The sequence below is a fragment of the Miscanthus floridulus genome, chromosome 8 (assembly GCF_019320115.1).
Source record: "Miscanthus floridulus cultivar M001 chromosome 8, ASM1932011v1, whole genome shotgun sequence".
Lineage (NCBI taxonomy): Eukaryota > Viridiplantae > Streptophyta > Magnoliopsida > Poales > Poaceae > Miscanthus > Miscanthus floridulus.
In genome coordinates this window covers 11,999,558-12,022,137 of record NC_089587.1, presented here as the reverse complement: position 1 = coordinate 12,022,137, position 22,580 = coordinate 11,999,558, and the positions used below count along the sequence as shown (strand labels likewise).

General features: G+C 45.4%; 3 protein-coding genes across 3 annotated transcripts in view; 2 read left to right on the top strand and 1 right to left on the bottom strand.

Moving 5' to 3' along the window:
- Positions 1 to 5,907: 5,907 nt before the first annotated feature.
- Positions 5,908 to 7,594, top strand: LOC136468564 (receptor-like protein 2). The gene is made up of 2 exons (XM_066467088.1): positions 5,908 to 6,463; positions 6,525 to 7,594. The coding sequence occupies exons 1-2, from the start codon at positions 5,908 to 5,910 to the stop codon at positions 7,592 to 7,594; spliced, it is 1,626 nt and encodes a 541-aa protein (XP_066323185.1).
- A 2,116-nt stretch (positions 7,595 to 9,710) lies between these two features.
- LOC136468563 (uncharacterized) overlaps positions 9,711 to 22,580 on the bottom strand; it is a 269,843-nt gene continuing 256,973 nt past the window's right edge. The window contains exon 2 of the mRNA XM_066467087.1: positions 9,711 to 9,740. Coding sequence (XP_066323184.1) covers positions 9,711 to 9,740 — 30 coding nt within the window. The remainder of the gene's footprint in view (positions 9,741 to 22,580) is intronic.
- Positions 10,506 to 12,272, top strand: LOC136471111 (uncharacterized). Its single transcript, XM_066468839.1, has 3 exons — positions 10,506 to 10,939; positions 11,027 to 11,467; positions 11,570 to 12,272. The coding sequence occupies exons 1-2, from the start codon at positions 10,851 to 10,853 to the stop codon at positions 11,412 to 11,414; spliced, it is 477 nt and encodes a 158-aa protein (XP_066324936.1). The 5' UTR covers positions 10,506 to 10,850; the 3' UTR covers positions 11,415 to 11,467; positions 11,570 to 12,272.

The following is a 22,580-nucleotide window of genomic DNA, read 5'->3' as shown; positions in this document are numbered from 1 at the left end:
TTGCCAAACCCGGAGGTGACCCAATAGCCTCTCTAAGCCTACTCATGAACCAGATCCAATTGTCATTAGTTTTGGAATAAAAAACTCCAACACAAACAGGATACAACCAACTATGTCCATCAACTGCACAAGCACTAGCCAATTGCCCCTTGAACTTGCCTGTCAGGAAGGTGCTATCTAATGCCAAGTAAGGTCTACAACCATTAAGAAACTCATCTATGCAAGGTTTCATGACAAAAAAGAATCTCCTAAATCTAAATTTCCCATTTACTATGTAATGGTCAATAATTACTTTGCTACCGGGACAAGAGCTCTCAACTTGTGCTTTGAAACTAAACAAATTATTAAAACTGCTATCCCAATCACCATAAAGTTGTTTCATTGCTAGTTGTTGACCCTGATATACCCTCTGGTAGTTGATGCTCACCTTGTGGTGTTCTTTAATTTTCTTTTGCAATGTTGTTGCTCCCAAAGTAGCATCTTCTATCAGAAAGTCCTTCACCTTTCAACATATCCAATGTTTGGTAGCATTCTTTATTTTCTTCTTCCTTCTAGTGCTAGAACAATCATGAGCAAAGTTATTCTTCTTCACCTACAAACGCATTCAAGATAGCTAGTTAGTAAAACATAACATTGTCATACTACATGTAGTAGCAACTAAAAAAATTATTCTTACCATAACAGTGCATTTATCCGCCGTGGTAGATGCATGTAGCCTCTATGGACAATTATCCTCCACTTTTCTTGAACAATAGGCTCTGAACCTACTTTTTGAGCTTTTCTCTGTGTTGAATTCAAACTCATGTTTGATTGCATGTTGACAAAGAGCCAACTTGAACACGTACATGTTATGATAAGTAGTGCCTACTTCCATAGGAGGATCTTCTTCATCGAAATCAGCAATTGGGTGATGATTTACTTCTTCATATGGCTCATCCTCATCAGCCTCTAATTCATCCTCATCCTCAAACTCCTCCTCTGAGCCATCCTCAGACTCATCCTCTGAGCCATCCTCAGCCACTGCTTTTTCCTTCCCTTTTTCAGAACATCCAGGCACATCTACAGCATTCACAGGTACAATGTCCAAGTACATGATCTCCTCATCAACACCAACATGTTCATTCTCTGGTAAATGATTTCTAAGGTAATCATCGTCATCCTCCTCTATATTGTTTGCAGGCTACCCTTCAACATCAAACTCCCACTTATTGATAGGCTCAAATTTTTCCGAGGGATCACAATAAGCGACAAACATCTCTATAACTTTCTCCTTACTATGTACATCAAACATAGACATCAAATCCTGATCTGATTTTACTACTGGAAAATTCTTAAGAACATTATCATAGTACTGAACATGTGGAATTTCTAAGTAGCCTGGAGGGTACTTCTCTGTAACTGAGTCAATGAAATCCTTATAATTCGACAGATCTGAGTCAACAACCATCTCAAAACTAAAACATTTGACATCCTTTCTAGCCTTTTTGCGATTGCCAAGCAAATGAATTTTCAATAGAAAATTAGTAGCTACATCCATCCTGTGAAAGCACAATAACGTCATGCATGAGAACTTCTTCAACCTATGGCGAACTTTGTACTACTAATTTTTTGCAGTGGTGTGATGTTATAGGAAATACGTAATAATATAGCAAAATAATATATTTATACTAGTATACCATGTCATAATATCATAAGACATTTAGAATACGTGTTAAATTCATATAGAGTACCTCTTCGCCCACAACTATCAATAAAAAAGTATTGTATCAAACATTCAAACATCAGCTGTTTGCGGATCAATTTCACTACTACAGCCTATAGGAGAATCAAATTTAGATTTCGGAACACTGAATTGACACAAGGGAAAGGTAGAATCATTGCCAAAGCCTAAAGACCAATAACGGTTTAGCTTTCACTGGCCTCTGTACGTGGCCCAATAGGCCTAGCTGGAGTCCAATAGTTTTCTGATCCGCAGAATCTAGTGCGTCCGCCGTCGTCTACCTCCTGACTCCCAAGACACCATCCCTCGCGTAAAAAAAAAGAAGCCAAACATGGAGAATAGGCAGTCCGTAGACATAGAGATAATAAACTCACCCTACAGGGAGTTGGTGTTGTGTCCTGGATGTGCCGCCTTCCATTGTGGCCGCGACGCCCGTCTCCATGGCCGCGGGTGGCGCTTCCGTGGCCGCGTCGTCCTCCTCCGAGGCCGCGCCACGCGGCAACGAGATCGCGCCGCCCGCCACCAACGCTGCACGGGGTGCTTGCTTGGCCGCGCGAGGCGCGTGCTTGGCCGCGTCGCCCGCCCCTGTGCCCGCGTCGCCCGCCTCCGAGCCCGCGCCGCACGCCTGCTTGGCCGCTCTGCCCCCCGCCGTGGCCGCTCCGTCCTCCACCTCCATGGCCACGCGAGAAGGCTGCTTGGCCACGTGAACGTCCGTCGTGGTCGCGCCGACCTCCGCCATCGCCGCGCGGGCCGCCTACTTGGCCACGCGGACCTCCGTCGTGGCCGCGCCGATCTCCGCCGTGGCCACGCACGGTGCCTCCGTGGCCGCGACGCCATCAGCCGAAGCTGCGCCACCCTCCCCAGAAGCCGCGCTGCCCTCCGCCTCCATGGCTGCGCCGCCCTCGATCTAGGGTTAGGGGAGGGAAACGGCCTGTACGACCGCGACTCGAGACGAGTCGACCAAGTTACGAACTGCCGCGGCGGACTTCATTTTCTTTTCTTTAGTGACAGGGCATTATGTTCTTTTTGCGTTGCCTTAGTTGGACAACTGACGATGTTTCCTCACAGATCTGACGGAAGTGTCAAGTAGCTAACAAAAACTCAAGTTAGGGACATATAAGAAAGATTTTTAGTTTCGGTGTCAAATAAGAAAGAAGCATTATTTTTAGGGCTAAATACAAAATTTTCTCTTTTTATTTCAAGTGAGGATGTGCATGTGTCGACGCTCCACCTGGCCCTAACCTACTCGCTCCCGAGTCCCTACATGAGAGATGGGAAGAGACTCGTTTGGTTGAGAAACATCACATGGGATGTTCCTGGCTCAGTTTTTAGGAATGAGATGGTTCCGTCTAGTGTGATGAGGGAAACGGATCATCCTTGTCTCACATTTGGTTGAAGGTTACCAAAAAAAAAATGGAATTAGACACTGACACAAAAAATAGAATCGGACATTGACATATAGGGTCCAACTGCTGGTGACTGGAGACCGCACGGCGGGGCCGTGACCGGAGCCTCACCGTCGCAGCCGGCGATCGGAGCCTTGCCCCAGCTAGGCGAGGGAAGCAGGAAACGTTTACTGGAGACAAGTAAGGCAAAGGATAAGAGGGGAGGAGCAGCATCAGCAACTAGAACTAGATTAAGAGGGTGTTTGGTTCCCATGGACTAAAACATTTTGGACTAAAATCTACATTTTAGTTGGACTAAACAGCCAAACACTTGAACTAAAAGTGGACTAAAATTCTTTAGTCCTTTAGTCCACAAAACTGGACTAAAATGGACTAAAAGGTGTTGGGGACACCCATGCCTCTCATTTATTGCTCACTCTCTCTACTTTAGTCAATTTTAGTTTAAGAAACCAAACACCACTTTAATTTACTTTTAGTTCATGGACTAAAGTGGACTGAAACTTCTAGTCCATGGACTAGAGAACCAAACAAGGCCAAATTCGGCTACGGAAATACTCGGACGCGGGTGTCTGCTCGTGTCAGTTTGGCTTTCACTTTGCCTCGCCTGTTTATATCTCTCCGCTCCGTCTTGCTCTCCCCATCTTCAGGTCTCTCTCTCATGTTTGTTGACAGCAACACAGCCTGGCGCCGCCACCGTTGCTTCCTTCCTCCACCGAAGCTGACCATCATACCGTCTCCTCCTCAGTTCGCGTAGGGCCTCTCCGGCCTCTTCCCCAACCTAGCGCTGTCAGCGTAGGTGCCGGGGCGCCTCAGGTCGTCTCCAGCCGAGCCAAGGGGCACCCACGAGCGCGGCTGGTGCTGGTGTTGCTCGCACGCCACCGGCTCACACCCTAACGGCCGGAATCGACCTGCCTTGTTCTCTCCCCCTATATTGTAAACATATGTTTCAATTGTTGCAGATGTTTCAGATGTATGTTGCAAGTGTTTCGTCTAGATGTTACAAAAGTAGATCGAGATATTGCATATGTTGCAATAGCTATACATATATGTTGCAAGTGTCTGTTTCAAATGTTTCATCTATTTTTTCAGATGTATATTGCAAGTGTTTTTATTTGTATGTTGCATATATTTCACACATATGTTTGCAAGTATTTTTGTCAGGATGTTGCATATGTGTTGCAATGACTTTTCAACTATTTTTAGGTGTTTTCGCAAGTATTTCAGATGCATGTTTTAAATATTTTATTTTTCTTCAGACGCATGTTGCAAAAGTTTCATATGATTTTTTTTCAAAAATAGATCGGTTGTTGTACATGTTGTAATGTGACTCACCTGCTATAGCCGCCTGATGCAGCTGCTGGGGCGTCGTATATGCGTGTGGGAAGCGAATGGATGGAGAGTTGCGCGGCTGCGGGTGTGCAGCAGCCGTGGGCGTCCGTCCGGACGTCCGGACGCTAGTACTGCCCACTCGACTAACTTTCAGTATTATACTTATATAAGTCTCGACCAGGAGTTCCCATCAACTCCGTGAAGCTGTACAAATCTCAAAAGTATCAATCAGCCTGTTCGCTTGTTGGTTTCAGCCAGGGTTTATCAGTCAGCCAACAGTATTTTTCTCTCACAACAAACCAGCACCAGCTGGACTTATCAGTCCAGAAACCAACCAGCGAACATGCTGAATGTTTAAGGTAAAGGGTAGTGTAGACCTCACCAAGTTCCACTTATCCACTACGTCTAATCTAAAAACTTTTGATTTTGGGTTGAATAAATTTATAGGAACAAATTCAAAACATGTATATGCATGTATCAATCTAAATGCGCTATGGATTTCGTCAACGCAAGTGATAGGAGCCAGAGGGCTTTGAGGTGACTTTTGTTTGACAATTGTCCCGTGGACTTGTTCAAATATCACAACTCCGTTACAAATGTCAAAATTGCTCCACATAAAGTCCTATGTAAGACGAAAACCAGGTTTGAAACATGTAGCTAGGGGAGCGAGGTAAAAGTAAAACAGCCAGTATCGATAGCTTGAGGTAGTACCCATTATGATATTACGATATTGATAGTTTTTTTTCCCCTGAGGGAATATCATATCACGCGAAGGCCTCATTATGGCGGTACGATATTGATACCTATTTATGTGGATGGGCATGATGTCCAGCTTGATTTTATTTTTGAATTTTTTATTTTGAATTCAGAGGGAACAAAAGGTTTGAAAACATTTGTGACTGTTCACGTGGAGGTTGGCATGCATTTTTAATGGACAATGATGTGATCTAGGAGTGGCGGAAGGAATTCCATATTTTCATATACATGTTGCAATCCTGAATGAATTCTAAGAGAGAACAATTTGCTCAATTCAGAGCCTGTGTTCGTCTGTTTGGCTATCTGCGGGCTGGCATGCATGCATGTTTTCCAAGTTCTAGATACATTATTCAAAGTAAAATCATACGAAACCAGGATCGGTACGGTCAACCGTTGGAAAATTTCAACTACACCCAAGCGAGTGAGATCGTAAATAAAATCAAACAGCATGGATTCACATGATGATAGCAAACGTCGATGGTAAGAGGATCAAACGTAAAAGGTCAAAGTGCATGCTTCAAGTGTGTCAAGTAGCCCACGTTCACGTACAAAACGCAAGTGTGTCAAGAATATCCAGATGCACATACACATTGTACGCACTGGAGTACCAGAGAAGTACATGTTCGTCTGTATATATATGGACATATATGGCGCACACTGTTCATGCACCAGCACCACCATAGCCAACTGGTCGCCATGCCTTTCTTTGCCCTAGCTCTTATTGCACTGCTGCTCTCCTTGGCGGCGTGTCCCACCACTCCATGCATGGTGCAGGAGAAAGCCTCCCTCCTCCGGTTCCTTGCGGGGCTGTCACACGACGGCGGCGGCAGCGGCAGCCTTGCCGCGTCATGGCGGAACAACGGCACGAACTGCTGCACCTGGGAAGGCATCACCTGCAACGCCAACGGGAGCATCACTGAGGTCTCACTGGGATCTAGAGGCCTTACAGGGCCAATCTCGCCGTCCCTCGGCGACCTCACCAGCCTGCTTCGCCTCAACCTGTCCGGGAACTCCTTCACCGGCAGCCTCCCGCCGGAGCTGATGTCCTCCGGCAGCGTAACGGTCCTCGACGTCAGTGCCAACCGCCTCGGGGGAACCCTGCAGTCGGCTATGAGCAACTGCACAAAACTGGAGGAGCTCCGTGTGAACAGGAACCTACATGTCTGGGGAGCTGCCGTCGGCTATAAGCAACTGCACGAATCTCAGGACCATCAATCTCAGGAGCAACAGATTCGGTGGAACGCTTCAGAAGGTTGATTTCTCCACCTTGTCCAATCTAGAAAGTCTAGACCTTTTGTTCAACCATTTTACAGGAGAAATTCCAGAGAGTGTCTACTCATGCAGCAACCTCAGAACACTGCGTCTGTCTGATAATGGATTCAGTGGTCAGCTGTCACCAAGAATAAGCAACCTCAAGTCCCTCTCCTTCCTGTCCATTTCCTACAATGGTTTTGTGAATGTCACAGGTGCGCTTCAGATACTCCAGAACTTGCGCAACCTCACCGTTTTGTTTATGGGAGTGAACTTCATCGGTGAAGTCATGCCAGACCATGTGTCAATTGATGGATTTGAGAATCTGCAGATGCTGACCATAGAAAATTGTCAACTGTCCGGGAAGATACCGCTCTGGATATCAAAGCTAACCAGCTTAAGAATCTTGGATTTATCCAACAATCAACTCACTGGAACAGTACCGGTGTGGATCAAAACCCTAAACTCCCTCTACTATATAGACATGTCAAACAACAGCCTTGTAGGGGAAATCCCAACAGCACTAATGGAGATGCCAGTGCTACAATCTGATAAGGTTCCAGACTACTTGAACCAAAGGATCTCCAACGTTCCCATATATCTAAGCGCAACAAATGCGTACCGGATGCTTGGAGATTTCCCTACTAAGCTAAACCTTAGAAACAATAAACTCACCGGCACAATCCCTCCAGACATTGGTCAGCTCAAAGCACTACAAGTGCTCAATTTGGGATCCAATAGGTTACATGGAGAAATCCCACAATCAGCATGCAACCTCACGAGACTCCAGGAGCTAGATTTGTCTAGCAACCATCTTGTAGGTACAATTCCTCCTGCACTGAAAAATCTACATTTCCTTTCAGTGTTTAATGTTTCCAACAATGACCTAGAAGGGCCAATCCCAACTGGAGGCCAGTTTACAACATTTCCAGATTCTAGCTTTGATGGGAACCCAAAGCTATGTGGCCCTATGCTTGCCCAACACTGTAATTTAGTAGAAGCACTGCCTCAGCCAACTTCCAGTCTCTCCAAAGAACAAGCATACGAAAAGGTCATATTTGTGGTTGCCTTTTGTGCGTTCTTTGCTGTAGGGGTGCTATATGATCAGATAATCCTATCAAGGTATTTTTAGCTAGTGCTAATAACCTAGTGCCATACTTTTATATATCATATGGTACTTCTTACTTGAGTGAGTCCATCACCAATTCTCGTAGGATTTATTCATGAGTCATGACAAGCAACTTTTCGTTCAGATTTGGTAGCTATATATTTGGGTTTAGACATGTCATGTCCACAGTCCACTGAACATGATCTCTTTGTTTATGAGTCATTCATTCGGTGGAGATGTAAATATGTAATAACATAAGAATGCTTGAATTACTGAAGCAGCCCAAATGTGTCGGAGAATCAATTTTGTTCTTATCGTTTTGATCTCATCATTCTTGACGGCAGCGCCTATAAAACACATGGCAAAACCAGACAAAATGTAAGAAGCTAGCGTTAGCCACAGCCCACAAATTGAATGAACATTTACAACAACAATAATAACAACAAAGCCTTTAAGTCCCAAACAAGTTGGGGTAGGCTAGAGTTGAAAACCAGCAGAAGCAATCAAGGTTCAGGCACGTGAATAACTGTTTTCCAAGCACTCCTATCTAAGGCTAAGTCTTTGGGTATATTCCATCCTTTCAAGTCTCCTTTTACTGCCTCTACCCAAGTCAACTTCGGTCTTCCTCTGTCTCTCTTCACGTTACTATCCTGGCTTAGGATTCCACTACGCACCGGTGCCTCTGGAGGTCTCCGTTGGACATGTCTAAACCATCTCAACCGGTGTTGGACAAGCTTTTCTTCAATTGGTGCTACCCCTAATCTATCACGTATATCATCGTTCCGAACTCGATCCCTTCTTGTATGACCGCAAATCCAACGCAACATACGCATTTTCGCGACACTTATCTGTTGAACATGTCGTCTTTTCGTAGGCCAACATTCTGCACCATACAACATAGCAGGTCTAATCGCCGTCCTATAAAACTTGCCTTTTAGTTTCTGTGGTACCCTTTTGTCACATAGGACACCAGATGCTTGGCACCACTTCATCCACCCTGCTTTGATTCTAGCATTGATCCTAAATATCGAAAGGTATCCTTTCTAGGGACTACTTGACCTTCCAAACTAATATCTTCCTCCTCTCGAGTAGTAGTGCTGAAGTCACATCTCATATACTCAGTTTTAGTTCTACTGAGTCTAAAACTTTTGGACTCCAAAGTCTCCCGCCATAACTCCAGTTTCTGATTCACTCCTGTCCGGCCTTCATCAACTAGCACTACATCGTCCGCGAAAAGCATACACCAAGGGATATCCCCTTATATGTCCCCTGTGACCTCATCCATCACTAAGGCAAATAGATAAGGGCTCAAAGCTGACCCTTGATGTAGTTCTATCCTAATCGGGAAATCATCCTTGTGTCGATCACTTGTTCGAACGCTAATCACAACATTGTTGTACATGTCCTTAATGAGCCCGACGTACTTCGTTGGGACTTTATGTTTGTCCAAAGCCCACCACATAATATTCCTTGGTATTTTATCATAAGCCTTCTCCAAGTCAATAAAAACCATGTGTAGGTCCTTCTTCTCCCTATACTGCTCCATAACTTGTCTTATTAAGAAAATAGCTTTCATGGTTGACTTTCCGGGCATGAAACCAAATTGGTTCATAGAGACCCGCATTATTGCTCTCAAGCGATGCTCGATAACTCTCTCCCATAGCTTCATAGTATGGCTCATCAACTTAATTCCCCGGTAATTAGTACAACTTTGAATATCCCATTTATTCTTGTAGATCGATACCAATATACTTCTCCTCCACTCGTTAGGCATCTTGTTCGATCAAAAAATATGGTTGAACAGCTTGGTTAGCCATACTCTATAGCTATCCCCGAGGCATCTCCATACCTTGATTGGGATACCATCCAGTCCCATTGCCTTACCTCCTTTCATCCTTTTCAACGCCTCTCTGACCTCAGATTCTTGGATTCTCCGCACAAAGCTTCTATTGGTGTCATCAAAAGGGTCATCCAACTAAAAGGTTGTGTTCGTATTCTCACCATTGAACAATTTGTCAAAATACTCTTGCCATCGATGTCATATCCCATCCTCCTTCACCAAGAGATGCCCTCGTTCATCCTCTTAATGCACTTAATTTGGTTGAAGTCCCTTGTCTTTCTCTCACGAACCCTAGCCATCCTATAAATGTCCTTCTCTCCTTCCTTCGTACTCAAATGTTGGTAAAGATCCTCGTACGCTCTACCCTTTGCCACACTTACAGCTCGCTTTGCAGTCTTCTTTGCCACCTTGTACTTCTCTATGTTGTCCACACTCCTGTCACGGTACAAGCGTCTATAGCATTCTTTCTTCTCCTTAATAGTCCTTTGGACTTCCTCATTCCACCACCAAGTATCTTTAGCCCCACCTCCACTTCCTTTGGTTACTTCACACACCTTTGAGGCCACCTTCCGAATGTTGGTTGCCATCTTCTCCCACATGTTGTTTATGTTCTCTTCTTCTTTACAAGAGCCCTCTTTGATAACCCTTTCAAGAGATTGCGACATAAAACGCAACTCACACATACAATCATAAATTTTCTGCAAAAAAAGGTTGCCATTTTTTTTGACGAACCGACACTGACGATGTCTATTTTTATTGATATATAGAAGAAAATATAAGTAGAGACTGTTTGAAAGTTGGTTTGCAAAATTTTAAAGAACCTGTCAATAAAGAACAAAATGTCGTATGAAAATCTAGCCCAAATTCTTTGGTCCTTTTTATCTTTTTTTATAGGGGAATTTCGTCCTTTTTATCTTATCCTTTTCAAATTTTTTTGAGGAACACCTTATTTTTTCATTGAATCATTCCTTTACGGCCTGCCCATTTTGCTTCGTGGGTCAAAACCCGCTGAGCCCACCTCCATCCCGCGCGTCCTTGCTGAGCTTCCAGCCCACAAAATCAGCCACCAGCAAACCTCCCCCGCCTCTCTGTCGGAGTAACTGGCAAGTGGGCCCCGCGGGTCATCTTCTACCTCGTTCCCCTTCTCTGCCGCACACCCGAAGCCAAGCCCGCTCTTCCGGAAGCACTACGCCGGGCCAAGTTGGAAGTCCTCCGGCGACGTCGACGTCCTACGGTAGATGGTAGGGAGCTACCTAGTCATATACCTTCGTTCGAATCCGAATCGGGGAGAGTATAGCTGGGGCTTCTATATTTACGACGGCACGCACCTGCTTCAGTGATTTCTCCCGTAACAAAAATTTGTGATTCCCGATCCGCTCCTCTCTTGACGGCACGCACCCGCTGGACGGCCGGAGGCGATTCTGTTCCTCGTCGTCGTCGATGTTGCCCCTCCTCAAGCGTAAATCCTCCGGCGAGGTCGGGGAAGAGGAAGCACTCCCTCGCCGAGTCAGAAGCAAGTCGCCGCCGGCGTACGTCCCCTCACAGATCCCTAATTTTCTCTTCTCCCACTCAGCCGCCCAAAACACGAACGCATTAACCCCTCTTTGTCTGGGCAGGTCGCCGTCCAAGCAGATGGCCGTCGGGCTGTCCCAGCCGGAGGTCGAAGGACAGGTTCCGCCGAATCTATCTGTGGCTCCTCCTGAGGTCACCGGCGATGGGACCGTATCAGATGCAGAGCTAGGCGTAAAACTGTTTCCTAATCAACCACCGGAAGTTGCAGCTGCCATGTGGGTTGAATTTGTCACCAACGCAAAGCTTTGCATTGACCACTACAACAAGAAAAATCAGGTCAACTTTGTGTACAAGCATTCACGTGGTAATGGGCTCTTTTTTGTTGGTGAGCAAGATGGCAGCGAGTACTACCACCTGAATGTTCATGCTCAAGACAAGAGTGGGCACTCCCAGCTCTTCTTTGGTGAGATCGAGGCACGCCGCACGCGGTAATCCGAAGGAGGAGAATGTCACTTGCTGTTCCCCAGTTTCGCCTTCCGATGCAGGTATGTTACTTTTGTGCTACTACCCCAATTGATTCATGAGTATTTGGCACTATGGATCAATCTTCATTCGTTATGGTTATGGACTGTCTTATCTGATTATAGGTGGGAGAAGCATCCGAACAATTGAGGAAGCGCTGAAGCATGTGTATCCAGATTGGGAAACAGTGGACATGGATTACGATCATTGCTACGCCTGTATTCCAAGATTCAAACACCCAAAGGGGTCGTGCTACGTCGCCGGACATGGGTTCTGATGTTTTGGGCAACACATCGCTCCAGGTAGAATCTGCTAGCAATACTTGGAGTCTAAGATCATCTTATATGTTGCAGCACCTGAAATGACCAATCCCAACTGGAGGCCAGTTTACAACATTTCCAGATTCTAGCCTTGATGGGAACCCAAAGCTATGTGGTGCTATGCTTGCCCAACACTGTAATTCAGCAGAAGCAGTGCTGCCTCCAGCTTCCAGTACTCTCACCAAAGAACAAACATACGAAAAGGCCATATTTGTGGTTGCCTTTTGTGCGTTCTTTGCTGTAGGGGTGTTATATGATCAGATAATCCTGTCAAGGTGTTTTTAGCTAGTGCTAACCTAGTGCTATAGTTGTATCAAGGTACTTTACTTGAGTGAGTCCAGCACCAGTTCTCGTAGGATTTATTCATGACAACTTCGTTCAGATTTGGTTGCTATTTGGGTTTAGACATGTCATGTCCACAATCCACTGAACATGCTCTCCTTGTTTATGAATCATTCATTCAGTGGAGATGTAAATACATAATAACATAAGAGTGCTCGAATTATTGAAGCAACCCAAATGTGTCGGAGAATCAATTTTGTTCTTATCGTTTTGATCACATCATTCTTGACGGCAGCGCTATAAAACTAGGCCATGCTGAATTTGGAGACTTATGACAAAACAAGATAAAATGTAAGAAGCTAGCGGTAGCCACAAATTACAGAATGAACATTTATATAAAAAAAGGAGATTACAACATAAAACGCAATTCACACATACCGGCATAATTTTTTTTTTTGAACAAACTGACATCGACGGTGCCTATTTTTATTGATATATAGATATAGAAGAAATGCAAGCATATAGTCCTGGGGACTACCTACAAGAAAGGAAAACTCTCTGCCGCCGGCCAATATGCAACAACACACATGCCTCACCATCCGTAAAAACCAATACTCTACACGAGCATTAGCCAATACTCTACACGAGCATTAGCCGCAGCAACAACACATCACTTCCAGCATCCGCCGACCATTTGCAACCCTCGCTCAAATTGACAGTCTCCTCCTCCTCCATCAAGTAGATCGCCAAGCTAGCTACTGTCATACATGGCCAACCTCTGCTATGACACCAAGTCATCTTCACCTTCAGGTCACCCACATGTAGTCGTCGAAAAACTCTAGCCATCACTCTACAACATCAGAAATCAAGGGAAACAGATAGCACTCCCACCTAGAAGGCTGCTGCCATGCGAGACCGATCGCTGGGATGCTAAGTTGCTAACAATCAAACAGCTAAAGGAGTCTACATCTGCACATTCACTTGGAGGATAGGTGTCATCATGTAGGTTTCTTTTGGCAAAAGTCATACCCCATATCATGGGGGCAAAACATGAGATTTATGATATGATTTATTGTGATCTTCCATTTCGGATTGGTATTATCATCTCCACTGAACAAGTATCCCGTATGTATCGAGTGAACTGAACTGTGTTCCTATTCAAATTAATGAAAAAGGAGTAAATAGGGGAATCACTACATAATGGATGAATATTGAGTGATCAATTTCATTTTGTGAAAGTAATAGTAAAATTTTGTGGAAATGTGAAAGCAATAGTAATAGACCATGCGAGATGATTATTAACTATGCATGATCCTACCACACGGATTATATTACCGTGTAAGCTCAATTTCAAAAAACTAAATTGTAAAAATTTTAATTTCAAAAACTACTAAAAATGAGCTTAAATTTGAGTTCCAAAAGTCTTTGAAAAAGGATTTTATATAGATTTCAAACTTCAAGAATGTTTGAAAAAGGGTTTGGATACTCAAAATGGTTGTTGCTACTCTTACGCTAAAATTGTGACAACTAAAAGTTGAATGCTGTTAAACCTGTGTCAAGCCTTTTGAGCCTCATGAACCCCATGTTACACTTGTTGAGTATGGCATGTACTTACGCTTGTTTATTTTCATTATTTGGATAAAAATCCCGGATGGGTAACAGATGGCTATGATAATGACGACTTTCCTGAGGATTACTAGACTTGTGATCAACCAGTTGACGTCCCTGTGATATGGAGCTTCCGCGATAGATTTTTCTTTATACTTCCGCTACATTTATGTGAAGACTATGTCTTATTATTCATGATGTAATAAACACTTGTGTTGATACTATTTATAATTTATTGGCTTATGTGTGTGACTGATCTCTGGGCGCACGTAAGATTATGCATCCCATTTTATCCTTAAAATCGGGTGTGACAGATTGGTATCAGAGCCTTGTGACTATAGGACGCAAGCCTAGTTAGCAATGGTCGTTTTAGCCTCTTTTGCTTCATTTATTTCATGCTTTTCCATCTCACCCTTGTTATTTTGCTAAATTTTATGCTTCTTTTGTCTCACTCTGTTATGAAAATTATTGCTTCTAATCTGACTAAATCTAATTCTACAGATGCCTCGTGCCAATAAGACCACTCGCATCAGCACCGGAGGTTACCACCCGCCTCGTGGCTTGTATGAGTCCATGGAGCCACGTGAGGAGGAGGAACCCTAGGAGCAAGAAGTTGATTCGCCAGCACCTGCACCTATGCTGGAGCCATTCTAGGAAGAGCCTAAAGAAGAAGAACCCAGAGAAATGGAGGTCATTGCATTGTATGATGGTGATGAGGAGGAGGAGGACGTCGTTCAAGAGGATGAACCGATCCCTCCCATGGGATGGACTATGAAGGTCTGGTACAAGCCGAGGTGTGAATCTTCCGCCTCGCATCACCAACTTATGGGGATTCTTCAGACCTACTACACTGATTGGGACACGGCTGTGGAGTACGTCTGCAACGAGCATACGCACCCTCTGGAGGACATTTATTGGAAGACCAAGGTGTGTATCTCCATCAGGGATGAACAGAATGAAGCATACCAGCTAGACTCGAACTATGCGCATCACGCTCACTATGCCACCATGGAAGATAGCATAGAAGATACAATCGTTGTAGCCTGCATGGGTCTCCGTGGTCGTTGCTTTGATGATATGAAGGAAGACCAATACTGATTCCTCCCTTGCCAACACCCTGACTTGGGATGGGCAATAATGGACCCTGAAGGCATAGATCCTACTACTCAAGTGATGGTGAACTATGCATATGAATTAGTAGACAAGAATCGATGGCTGGTAGATCAGCTGATGGCACAGGAGGCGACCCTTAAGAGATACCGACAAGTGATAGATGAGCAAAGGGTGTGCCTCAACCTGCCAAGGATCTATGACAAGTTTCTATAAGGAAAATGGACCCTAGGCCCATTTATTTTGGATTTTGGTGGTTGATGACCAACACAACCAAATTAGACTAATGAATTTACAAGTGATTGTTTTGTAGTCTAATAGGGTGCAAGACGTGACTTGGACGAAGGCAACGTGATGATCCGATGATCAACACCATAAGTAAGACCCTAGAAGCACAAGAGAAAACCCAAGATATCAAGCATAGTCCAAGCACGAAGATAGGAATCAAGCCGGGCATAAGATCGCAAAGAAACGAGCTCACAGAGGTGACCGAACGTAGCACCGGACGCAGCCCTTATAGGGACCGGACGCTCCGATCAAGAGGCTCGGCAATAGTAGGAGTCAGCAGCAGTGACCGTACACTGAGGACTAAAAGTGACCGGACACACCAATGACACTGTTCATCATCCCGGCAACACACTCAGCACTGACCGAATGCTGGCGGCTAATCGACCGGACGTAGGAACTGCAGCGTCTAATCGAGTACAGAGAGGTTCTAGAGCGGCAAAGTTGCGTTCGAACGCGTCCAGTGACATGTGACCGGAGGCCATCAACGTCCGATCAGTGGATCACGCGCTCTAACGGTCGGGACGACCGGACGCGTCCGGTCAGGACGAAAGCTGCGTTTGATCAGTAGCAGAAAAGCGGGATTTCGTCCCAAACAGCTACTTTCTCAGTGGGGCTTATACATAGACCCCCAACCGGCCATTTGATATGCGTGGAGCTGAGAAACATACCAAGGGTGTTGATTCCTTGCGAGAGGCTCCAACGAGGACTAGGGGGAAGCTTGCGCGCTTCTCGATACCTCGATAAAAATACCAGAGTCATCGATGGGAGTTTGCATATTTCTACCTTGCTCTTTAGCTTTCGTATTTATGTTGTTTGTATTACTCCTTTTTGTGATAGAGATAGCAACACACTAGCAAAATCATAGTTGCACATTTAGATAGTTTATCTTTTGCATAAGTTTTGCTAAGGTTAGAAAAAGAGGCCATAGTTTAGAGTTAGAATTTTAAGTTGCTTAATTCACCCCCCCCTCTTAGGCGTCACAACTCCTTACAAGTGGTATCGGAGCCGGTTGGCTCAATTTGGACCTTTGGCTTCATCGCCGTTGAGTCAACGCTATTTAGAGTGGTTGGGATGGATACCTCTAGGCCTTCGCACTTTGATGACACTAACTTCCCCTACTATAAAGATAGAATGGCTTGTCACCTTGAGGTGGTAGACTTGAGTGTTTGGAGAGTCACTCATGATAGGATAAAACCCATTAAGAATCCCGATAAACCCACAAAGAGTGAAGAAAAAGAAATTTATTTCAATGCTAGAGCTAAAAATTGCTTGTTTGAATCATTTAGCTTGGATGTGTTTAACCAAGTGTTCACTTTAAATACGGCACATGAAATTTGGTTAAAACTCCAAGAGCTCTCTAAATTTTGAATATTTGTGTTGGATGTCAGATGTCTAGAAGAGGAAGAGGCCGAGGTTATGGAGGTGTTCCCTCACATTCACCACCACCACCGCCACCTACTATTGAGCAGCTTCTGGCAGTGTAGACACAACTTATGCAAGCTCTGGTGCAGAATTAGCAGAATCAACCCATTGGGGAAGCACCACATGATAAACGTGGTGAATTCTTGAAGGGCCGCCCCCCGGTGTTTTCTCATGCCACTGATCCACTAGAAGTAGATGATTAGCTTCGTGCAGTGAAAAAGCAACTCAACATAGCGCAGTGCGATGACTAGCAGAAGGTGTTGTACGCGTCAGGACAACTTCAAGGAGAAGCTCAAGACTGGTGGGAGGCATTTGAGTATGGACATCCCGCTAATGCACCTCCTATCACCTAGCAGGAATTTAGAGAGAATTTCATATCTTACCACATACCTGAAGGATTGATAGAGCTCAAGCAGGAGTAATTCAGAGCTCTAAAATAGGGATCAATGACTGTAGCTGAGTATCATGACAAATTCGCTTAGTTGTCATGTTACGCTTTGAATGGGGTGGCTAATGATGCTGATAAGCAACGCCGCTTTCTCAAGGGTCTGTATGATGGTCTGCAACTCCAGCTTATGTCCAATACATACCCCAATTTCTAGACGCTGGTGAACCACGCCATTATTATTGACAATAAGCACAAAGAGATAGAGGCCAAGAAGAGGAGGCTTCAGGGACAGGCCTCTAGGAGTAATACTCGTCCGTGCACCCACCTTCAGCAAGGCTTCCAACAGAGGTACCAGGGTCTACCCAATCAGTGGAATCATGGTCAGTATCCTCAGCACAACCCGAACCAGTAACGTCCACTGTACCAGTAGTAGAATGGCAATCAATGCCCCAGTAGCAGAGTGGCCAGTAGACACCATGACAGGGAACACCCAACAACACTCCCATGAAGACCAGCACACCTAGCACCCCCAACGTATGCTATCATTATGGAGAAGTTGAGCATTATGCTAACCATTGCCCTAGGAAGCAGAATTAGCTTGCACCCAACATAGGAAAGGTGAATCATGTGTCTACAGAGACGATGCTTGTGGAACTAGAAGTCATGCTCGGTACGTTCAATGTCAATTCCACTCCTGCCACTGTTCTTTTTTATTCTGGAGCTTTGCATTCTTTCATATCACAAGCATTTGTTAGAATGCATAGCATACCCTTATGTGACATGAAAGATCCTATACTAGTAAACTCACCAGAAGGTAGTATGCAAGCTTCTTATCGTTGTCTTCCAACTAGTCTATCCTTAAGGGGGGTAGAGTTCAAAGTGAGCCCTATTGTGTTGAGAACATCTGGCATTGATGTGATTTTGGGTATGGACTGGATGAAGCAAAACCGCGTAGTCATTCAATGTCAAGATAAGGTAGTCATTGTGACCACACCGAATGGGGAAAGAATCAGTGTCGATGTTGTAGTACAAGCACAACTGACAGCCACAATGAACCAACTTGATGATAGCGTCAACAAGGAGGACCCAGTAGTGGATGAGTTTCTAGATGTGTTCCCTAATGACTTGCTAGGTATGCCACCTGACCGTGATATTGAGTTTATTATTGAATTATTATCTGGAACTGCACCTATAGCTAAGTGTCCATATAGAATGGGGGTTAATGAACTAGAGGAACTTAAGAAACAAATAAAAGAGTTATAGGAGAAAGGTTTTATTCATCCTAGTTCGTCACCTTGGGGAGCACCGGTTATATTTGTTGACAAGAAGGATGGTACCCAGAGAATGTGTGTTGATTATCGATCACTAAATGAGGTTACTATCAAGAACAAGTACCTGCTACCTAGAATTGATGACTTATTTGATCAGTTGAGAGGTGCTTGTGTTTTCTCTAAGATTGATCTTCGTTCTGGTTATCATCAACTGAAGATTCATGCCACTGACATACCTAAGACAGCCTTTACTACGAGGTATGGTTTGTATGAGTATACCGTTATGTCCTTTGGTTTGACCAATGCACCTGCATACTTTATGTACTTGATGAATAAGGTGTTCATGGAGTTTTTAGATAAGTTTGTGGTGGTATTTATCGATGATATATTGGTTTTCTCTAAAATGGAAGAAGAGCACGTTGAACATCTAAGGTTGGTCTTGTAAAAGCTTAGGGAACACAAGTTGTATGCTAAGCGAAGCAAGTGTGAGTTTTGGTTGAAGGAAGTTTTTTTCCTAGGCCATGTTGTCTCTAATGGTGGAATAGCAGTCGATCCAAGCAAGGTGAGAGATGTGTTGAATTGGAAACCACCGACCGATGTGGGAGAGATTCGAAGTTTCTTGGGATTGGCTGGATACTACAGAAGGTTCATAGAAGGTTTCTCTAAACTTGTCAAGCCTATGACAGCTCTGTTGGAGAAAAATGCTAAGTTTGTGTGATCCAAGAAGTGCCAGGCTAACTTTGAAGAATTGAAGAAGAGGTTGGCTATCGCCCCTAGTGTTGGTTTTGCCAGATTTGAGCAAGAACTTCTCTATCTATTGTGATGCATCCCTGTCAAGGTCTCGGATGTGTTCTTATGCAAGAAGAGTAGTGGCCTATGCATCTCGACAGCTGAGAAAGCATGAGCTAAACTATCCTACTCATGATTTAGAGTTAGCAGCAGTGGTTCATGCTCTAAAAATATGGAGGCACTATCTTATCAGACATAAGGGTGACATCTATACTGATCATAAGAGTCTGAAGTACATTTTCACTTAGATGGATCAGAATATAAGACAATGTCGATGGTTGGAGTTTATTAAAGATTATGATCTGGATGTACACTATCATCCTAGAAAGGCGAATGTTGTTGCCGATGCTCTTAGCAGGAAGAGTTACGCCAAGGAGGTGCAAGTAGCAGTTATGTTAAGTGAGTTGTGTGCAGAATTTGAGCAACTAAACTTGGGCTTTGTCACTAATGCAGTGGAGTTGGTGATAGAACCCACACTAGAGCTAGAGATACGTAAGGGCCAGTTATAGGATGTAAAATTGAAAGAGATAGTAGAGAACATAGTAATTGGCAAGGCACCAGGATTCCATATAGATGATAATGGAACTCTGTGGTTTGGGAAAAGACTATGTGTGCCTGAGAATAAGGACTATATGAGATGCAATTCTACGTGAGGCTCATGAGTCTGCTTACTCTATACATCCTAGGAGTACTAAGATGTACTTGGATCTGAAAGAGAAGTACTAGGTGGTACTGGACTAAAGAGAGATGTTGCTGAATATGTTGCTTTATGTGATACCTGTCAAATAGTCAAAGCAGAACATCAAAGACCTATAGGATTGCTACAACCAATGAAGATACCTGAGTAGAAGTGGGAAGAAGTTAGGTATGGATTTTATTGTTGGATTACCACGCACTCAAGGAGGTTATGATTCAATATGGGTGATAGTGGATCAGGTTAACTAAAGTTGCTCATTTTATACCGGTCAAGACTACTTATAATGGACCAAGGTTGGCCCAATTATATATGGAGAAGATAGTGTGTCTATATGGAGTTCCCAAGAAAATTGTGTCTGATCGGAGTACTCAATTTACATCTCATTTTTTGCAGCAATTACATAGCTCGTTGGGAACAAAGTTGAATTTTAGTACAGCATATCATCCTCAGACAGATGGACAAACTGAGAGAACTAATCAGATTTTAGAGGACATATTGAGAGCTTGTGCATTGCAATACGGTACAAGTTGGGACAAGAGCTTGCCTTATGTAGAGTTTTCGTACAACAACAGTTATCAGAAGAGTCTCAAGATGACACCTTTTGAGGCTTTGTATGGACGAAGGTGTAGAACCCCATTGTTTTGAATCAAATGGGAGAAACTCAAGTGTTCGGACCAGATGTTTTAAGAGACACAGAAGACCAAGTAAGGATGATTAGAGATAACTTGAGAGTGGCACAATCTCGACAGAAGAGTTATACTGACACTCGGAGAAGAGAAATTGTTTTTGAAGTAGGGGATTATGTTTACTTAAAAGTGTCACCAATGAGAAGTGTGAGAAGATTTAACATGAAAGGAAAGTTAGCACCAAGGTATATTGGGCCTTTCAAAATTTTAGAGAGACGTGGTGTCGAGGACCAATACTAGGGTACCCGAAGAGGAGAGGCTAATGGTCGTTATACATTAATCCATCTAGGCAGTCAAAGGTGGGACTATAGCTCCAACCGACACCGAGGCCGTGGGCTCCGCCTAGCCCTACCTCTAGCCGTTGTCTCCACCTCACTCGACCCCAAGGTCATGCGGTCCGCCTCGCCCGACCTCTAGGGGTGGGCTCCGCCTCGTCCGACACCAAGGCCGTGGACTCTGCCTCGCCCGACCTCTAAGGGCGGGCTCCGCCTCACCCAACCCCAAGGTCATGCGATCCACCTCGCCTGACCTCTGGGGATGGGCTTCGCCTCGCCCGACAGCGAGGCCGCGATCTCCGCCTCGCTTGACCCCAGAGGGCGGGCTCCACCTTGGCTGACATCTAAGGGTGGGCTCTACCTCGCCCAACATCTGAGAGCGGGTTCCGCCTCACCCGACGTCTAAGGGCAGGCTCCGCCTCGCCCGATCCCTTGGGCATGGCTCCTAACGGAAGCTCATGCCGCTGCCAACCACTACGGGCTAGAAAGTACAACCCTAGGGTTAAACTTTTGGCATCGTGCAGGGAGCGGTCACATCTCAACACAACCTGTCCCCATGACATGTCATTTCAGGGAACTCACATCGCCCACAGTGATGGACGTGTGGTCACTATGCTGCCTACTCCCTGTACAGCCGCTGGTCAGCACATTGGTTCGCCGCACCGCCCGCCAGGGCAGAGTAGGACGTCACGACCCACTGACAGCGCTAGGGCATGGTATCATCGGTGGACAGGCACCTAGCGTGGAGCTATTCCTTTCACCACTTGCCGTGTCAGTGGGACCCACACAAAGAAAAAGAAAGGTCTGGCTACCCTGAAGGACTTCATCTCCCTCTCGTTCTCCTCTTTTCTCCTATTGTAACCCGCGCTTTCCCTTGGCCTATAAAAGGGAAAGCAGGGCGTCCCATTTAGGGGCATCGCACTTCATTAGATCAAAACCACTAGCATCGAACCTTGAACACATAGCCGAGCAACGATCGAGCTCTCGGCACCCATTCATTCTTTCCACTAGAGACTTGGGACCTGTCCCTCTCTCGCCCATTTGTAACTGCTACTATGAACTTTTCAGTGCTAGTAACACAAGTAGCAGCAACGAACTAGACATAGGGACATTCTGCCTGAACCAGTATAAACCTTGTGTCCTCTTAGCACATCATCCGGGTTAGATGCACAATATTAGAAATTTACTCATTGGTGTTTACTCAAAACACCAACAGTTGGCGTGCCAGGTAGGGGCCTTTTGCATGTCTCAACATCCACACCAGGCCTTGGATGGCTAATCGCAACATCAGTCGGGTCCCGGGCGCGCACATGCGCCTTAGCGATCTAGACTTCATCGTCACAACAGAGGGAGAGCTGGTGTAGGCTCCCACCACTATCCAACCTCTCCACTTTGTCGGCCTCGATGCAGTCGCCAAGGCACTAGAGGAGCTGTAATTGCACGCACCGGAGGCTCACGCCCTTGGGGGCGACCGGCCCCCTGGCTTTGACTATGGGAAGTTAGAGCACCAGCTCAGCACCTTCCTGGGACCCCCGACCGTCCCGGGAGGACCTACGCCACTTCACTTTTTTGTTCGCCAATGTGATGACGCGGCTTGCCGGAGGAGAGCTGCTCTCTCCAGAATACCTCGTCCGGAGCGCCCCGACAGCGCCCCGACAGCGCCCCCATGCGGGCCGCGCACCGCAGTTTCGGTGTATGAGCGTCTCGGCCCCCATCGTGACGCACGCGACACCCTCGACACCCGTAGGCATAACGTGCCCTCAGAACAACCCGACGAGGACATGTTGGTCCACCAGGCATAGCAAGGCGGCAGGCCACGCACCGCGGTTCCAATGCATGAGCGTCTCGGCCTCACTGCAATGCACGCGACACCCTCGATGCCCGTAGGCATACCTACAGCGATGCGAGGGAGGGGGCTAGCCATGGCTACCACCCGCGTCATGGCGGGTGCTACGACAGCGGCGAGGACCGAAGCCTAAGCCCTAAATTGCTAGGATCTC

Bases quoted from the DNA above. Each gene is read 5' to 3' on its own strand.
- LOC136468564 (XM_066467088.1), top strand. From the start codon at position 5,908: ATGCCTTTCTTTGCCCTAGCTCTTATTGCACTGCTGCTCTCCTTGGCG. The intron at 6,464-6,524 runs GTTGATTTCTCC...ACCATTTTACAG, and splicing joins TCGGTGGAACGCTTCAGAAG to GAGAAATTCCAGAGAGTGTC.
- LOC136471111 (XM_066468839.1), top strand. From the start codon at position 10,851: ATGTTGCCCCTCCTCAAGCGTAAATCCTCCGGCGAGGTCGGGGAAGAG. The intron at 10,940-11,026 runs GTACGTCCCCTC...TTGTCTGGGCAG, and splicing joins AGAAGCAAGTCGCCGCCGGC to GTCGCCGTCCAAGCAGATGG.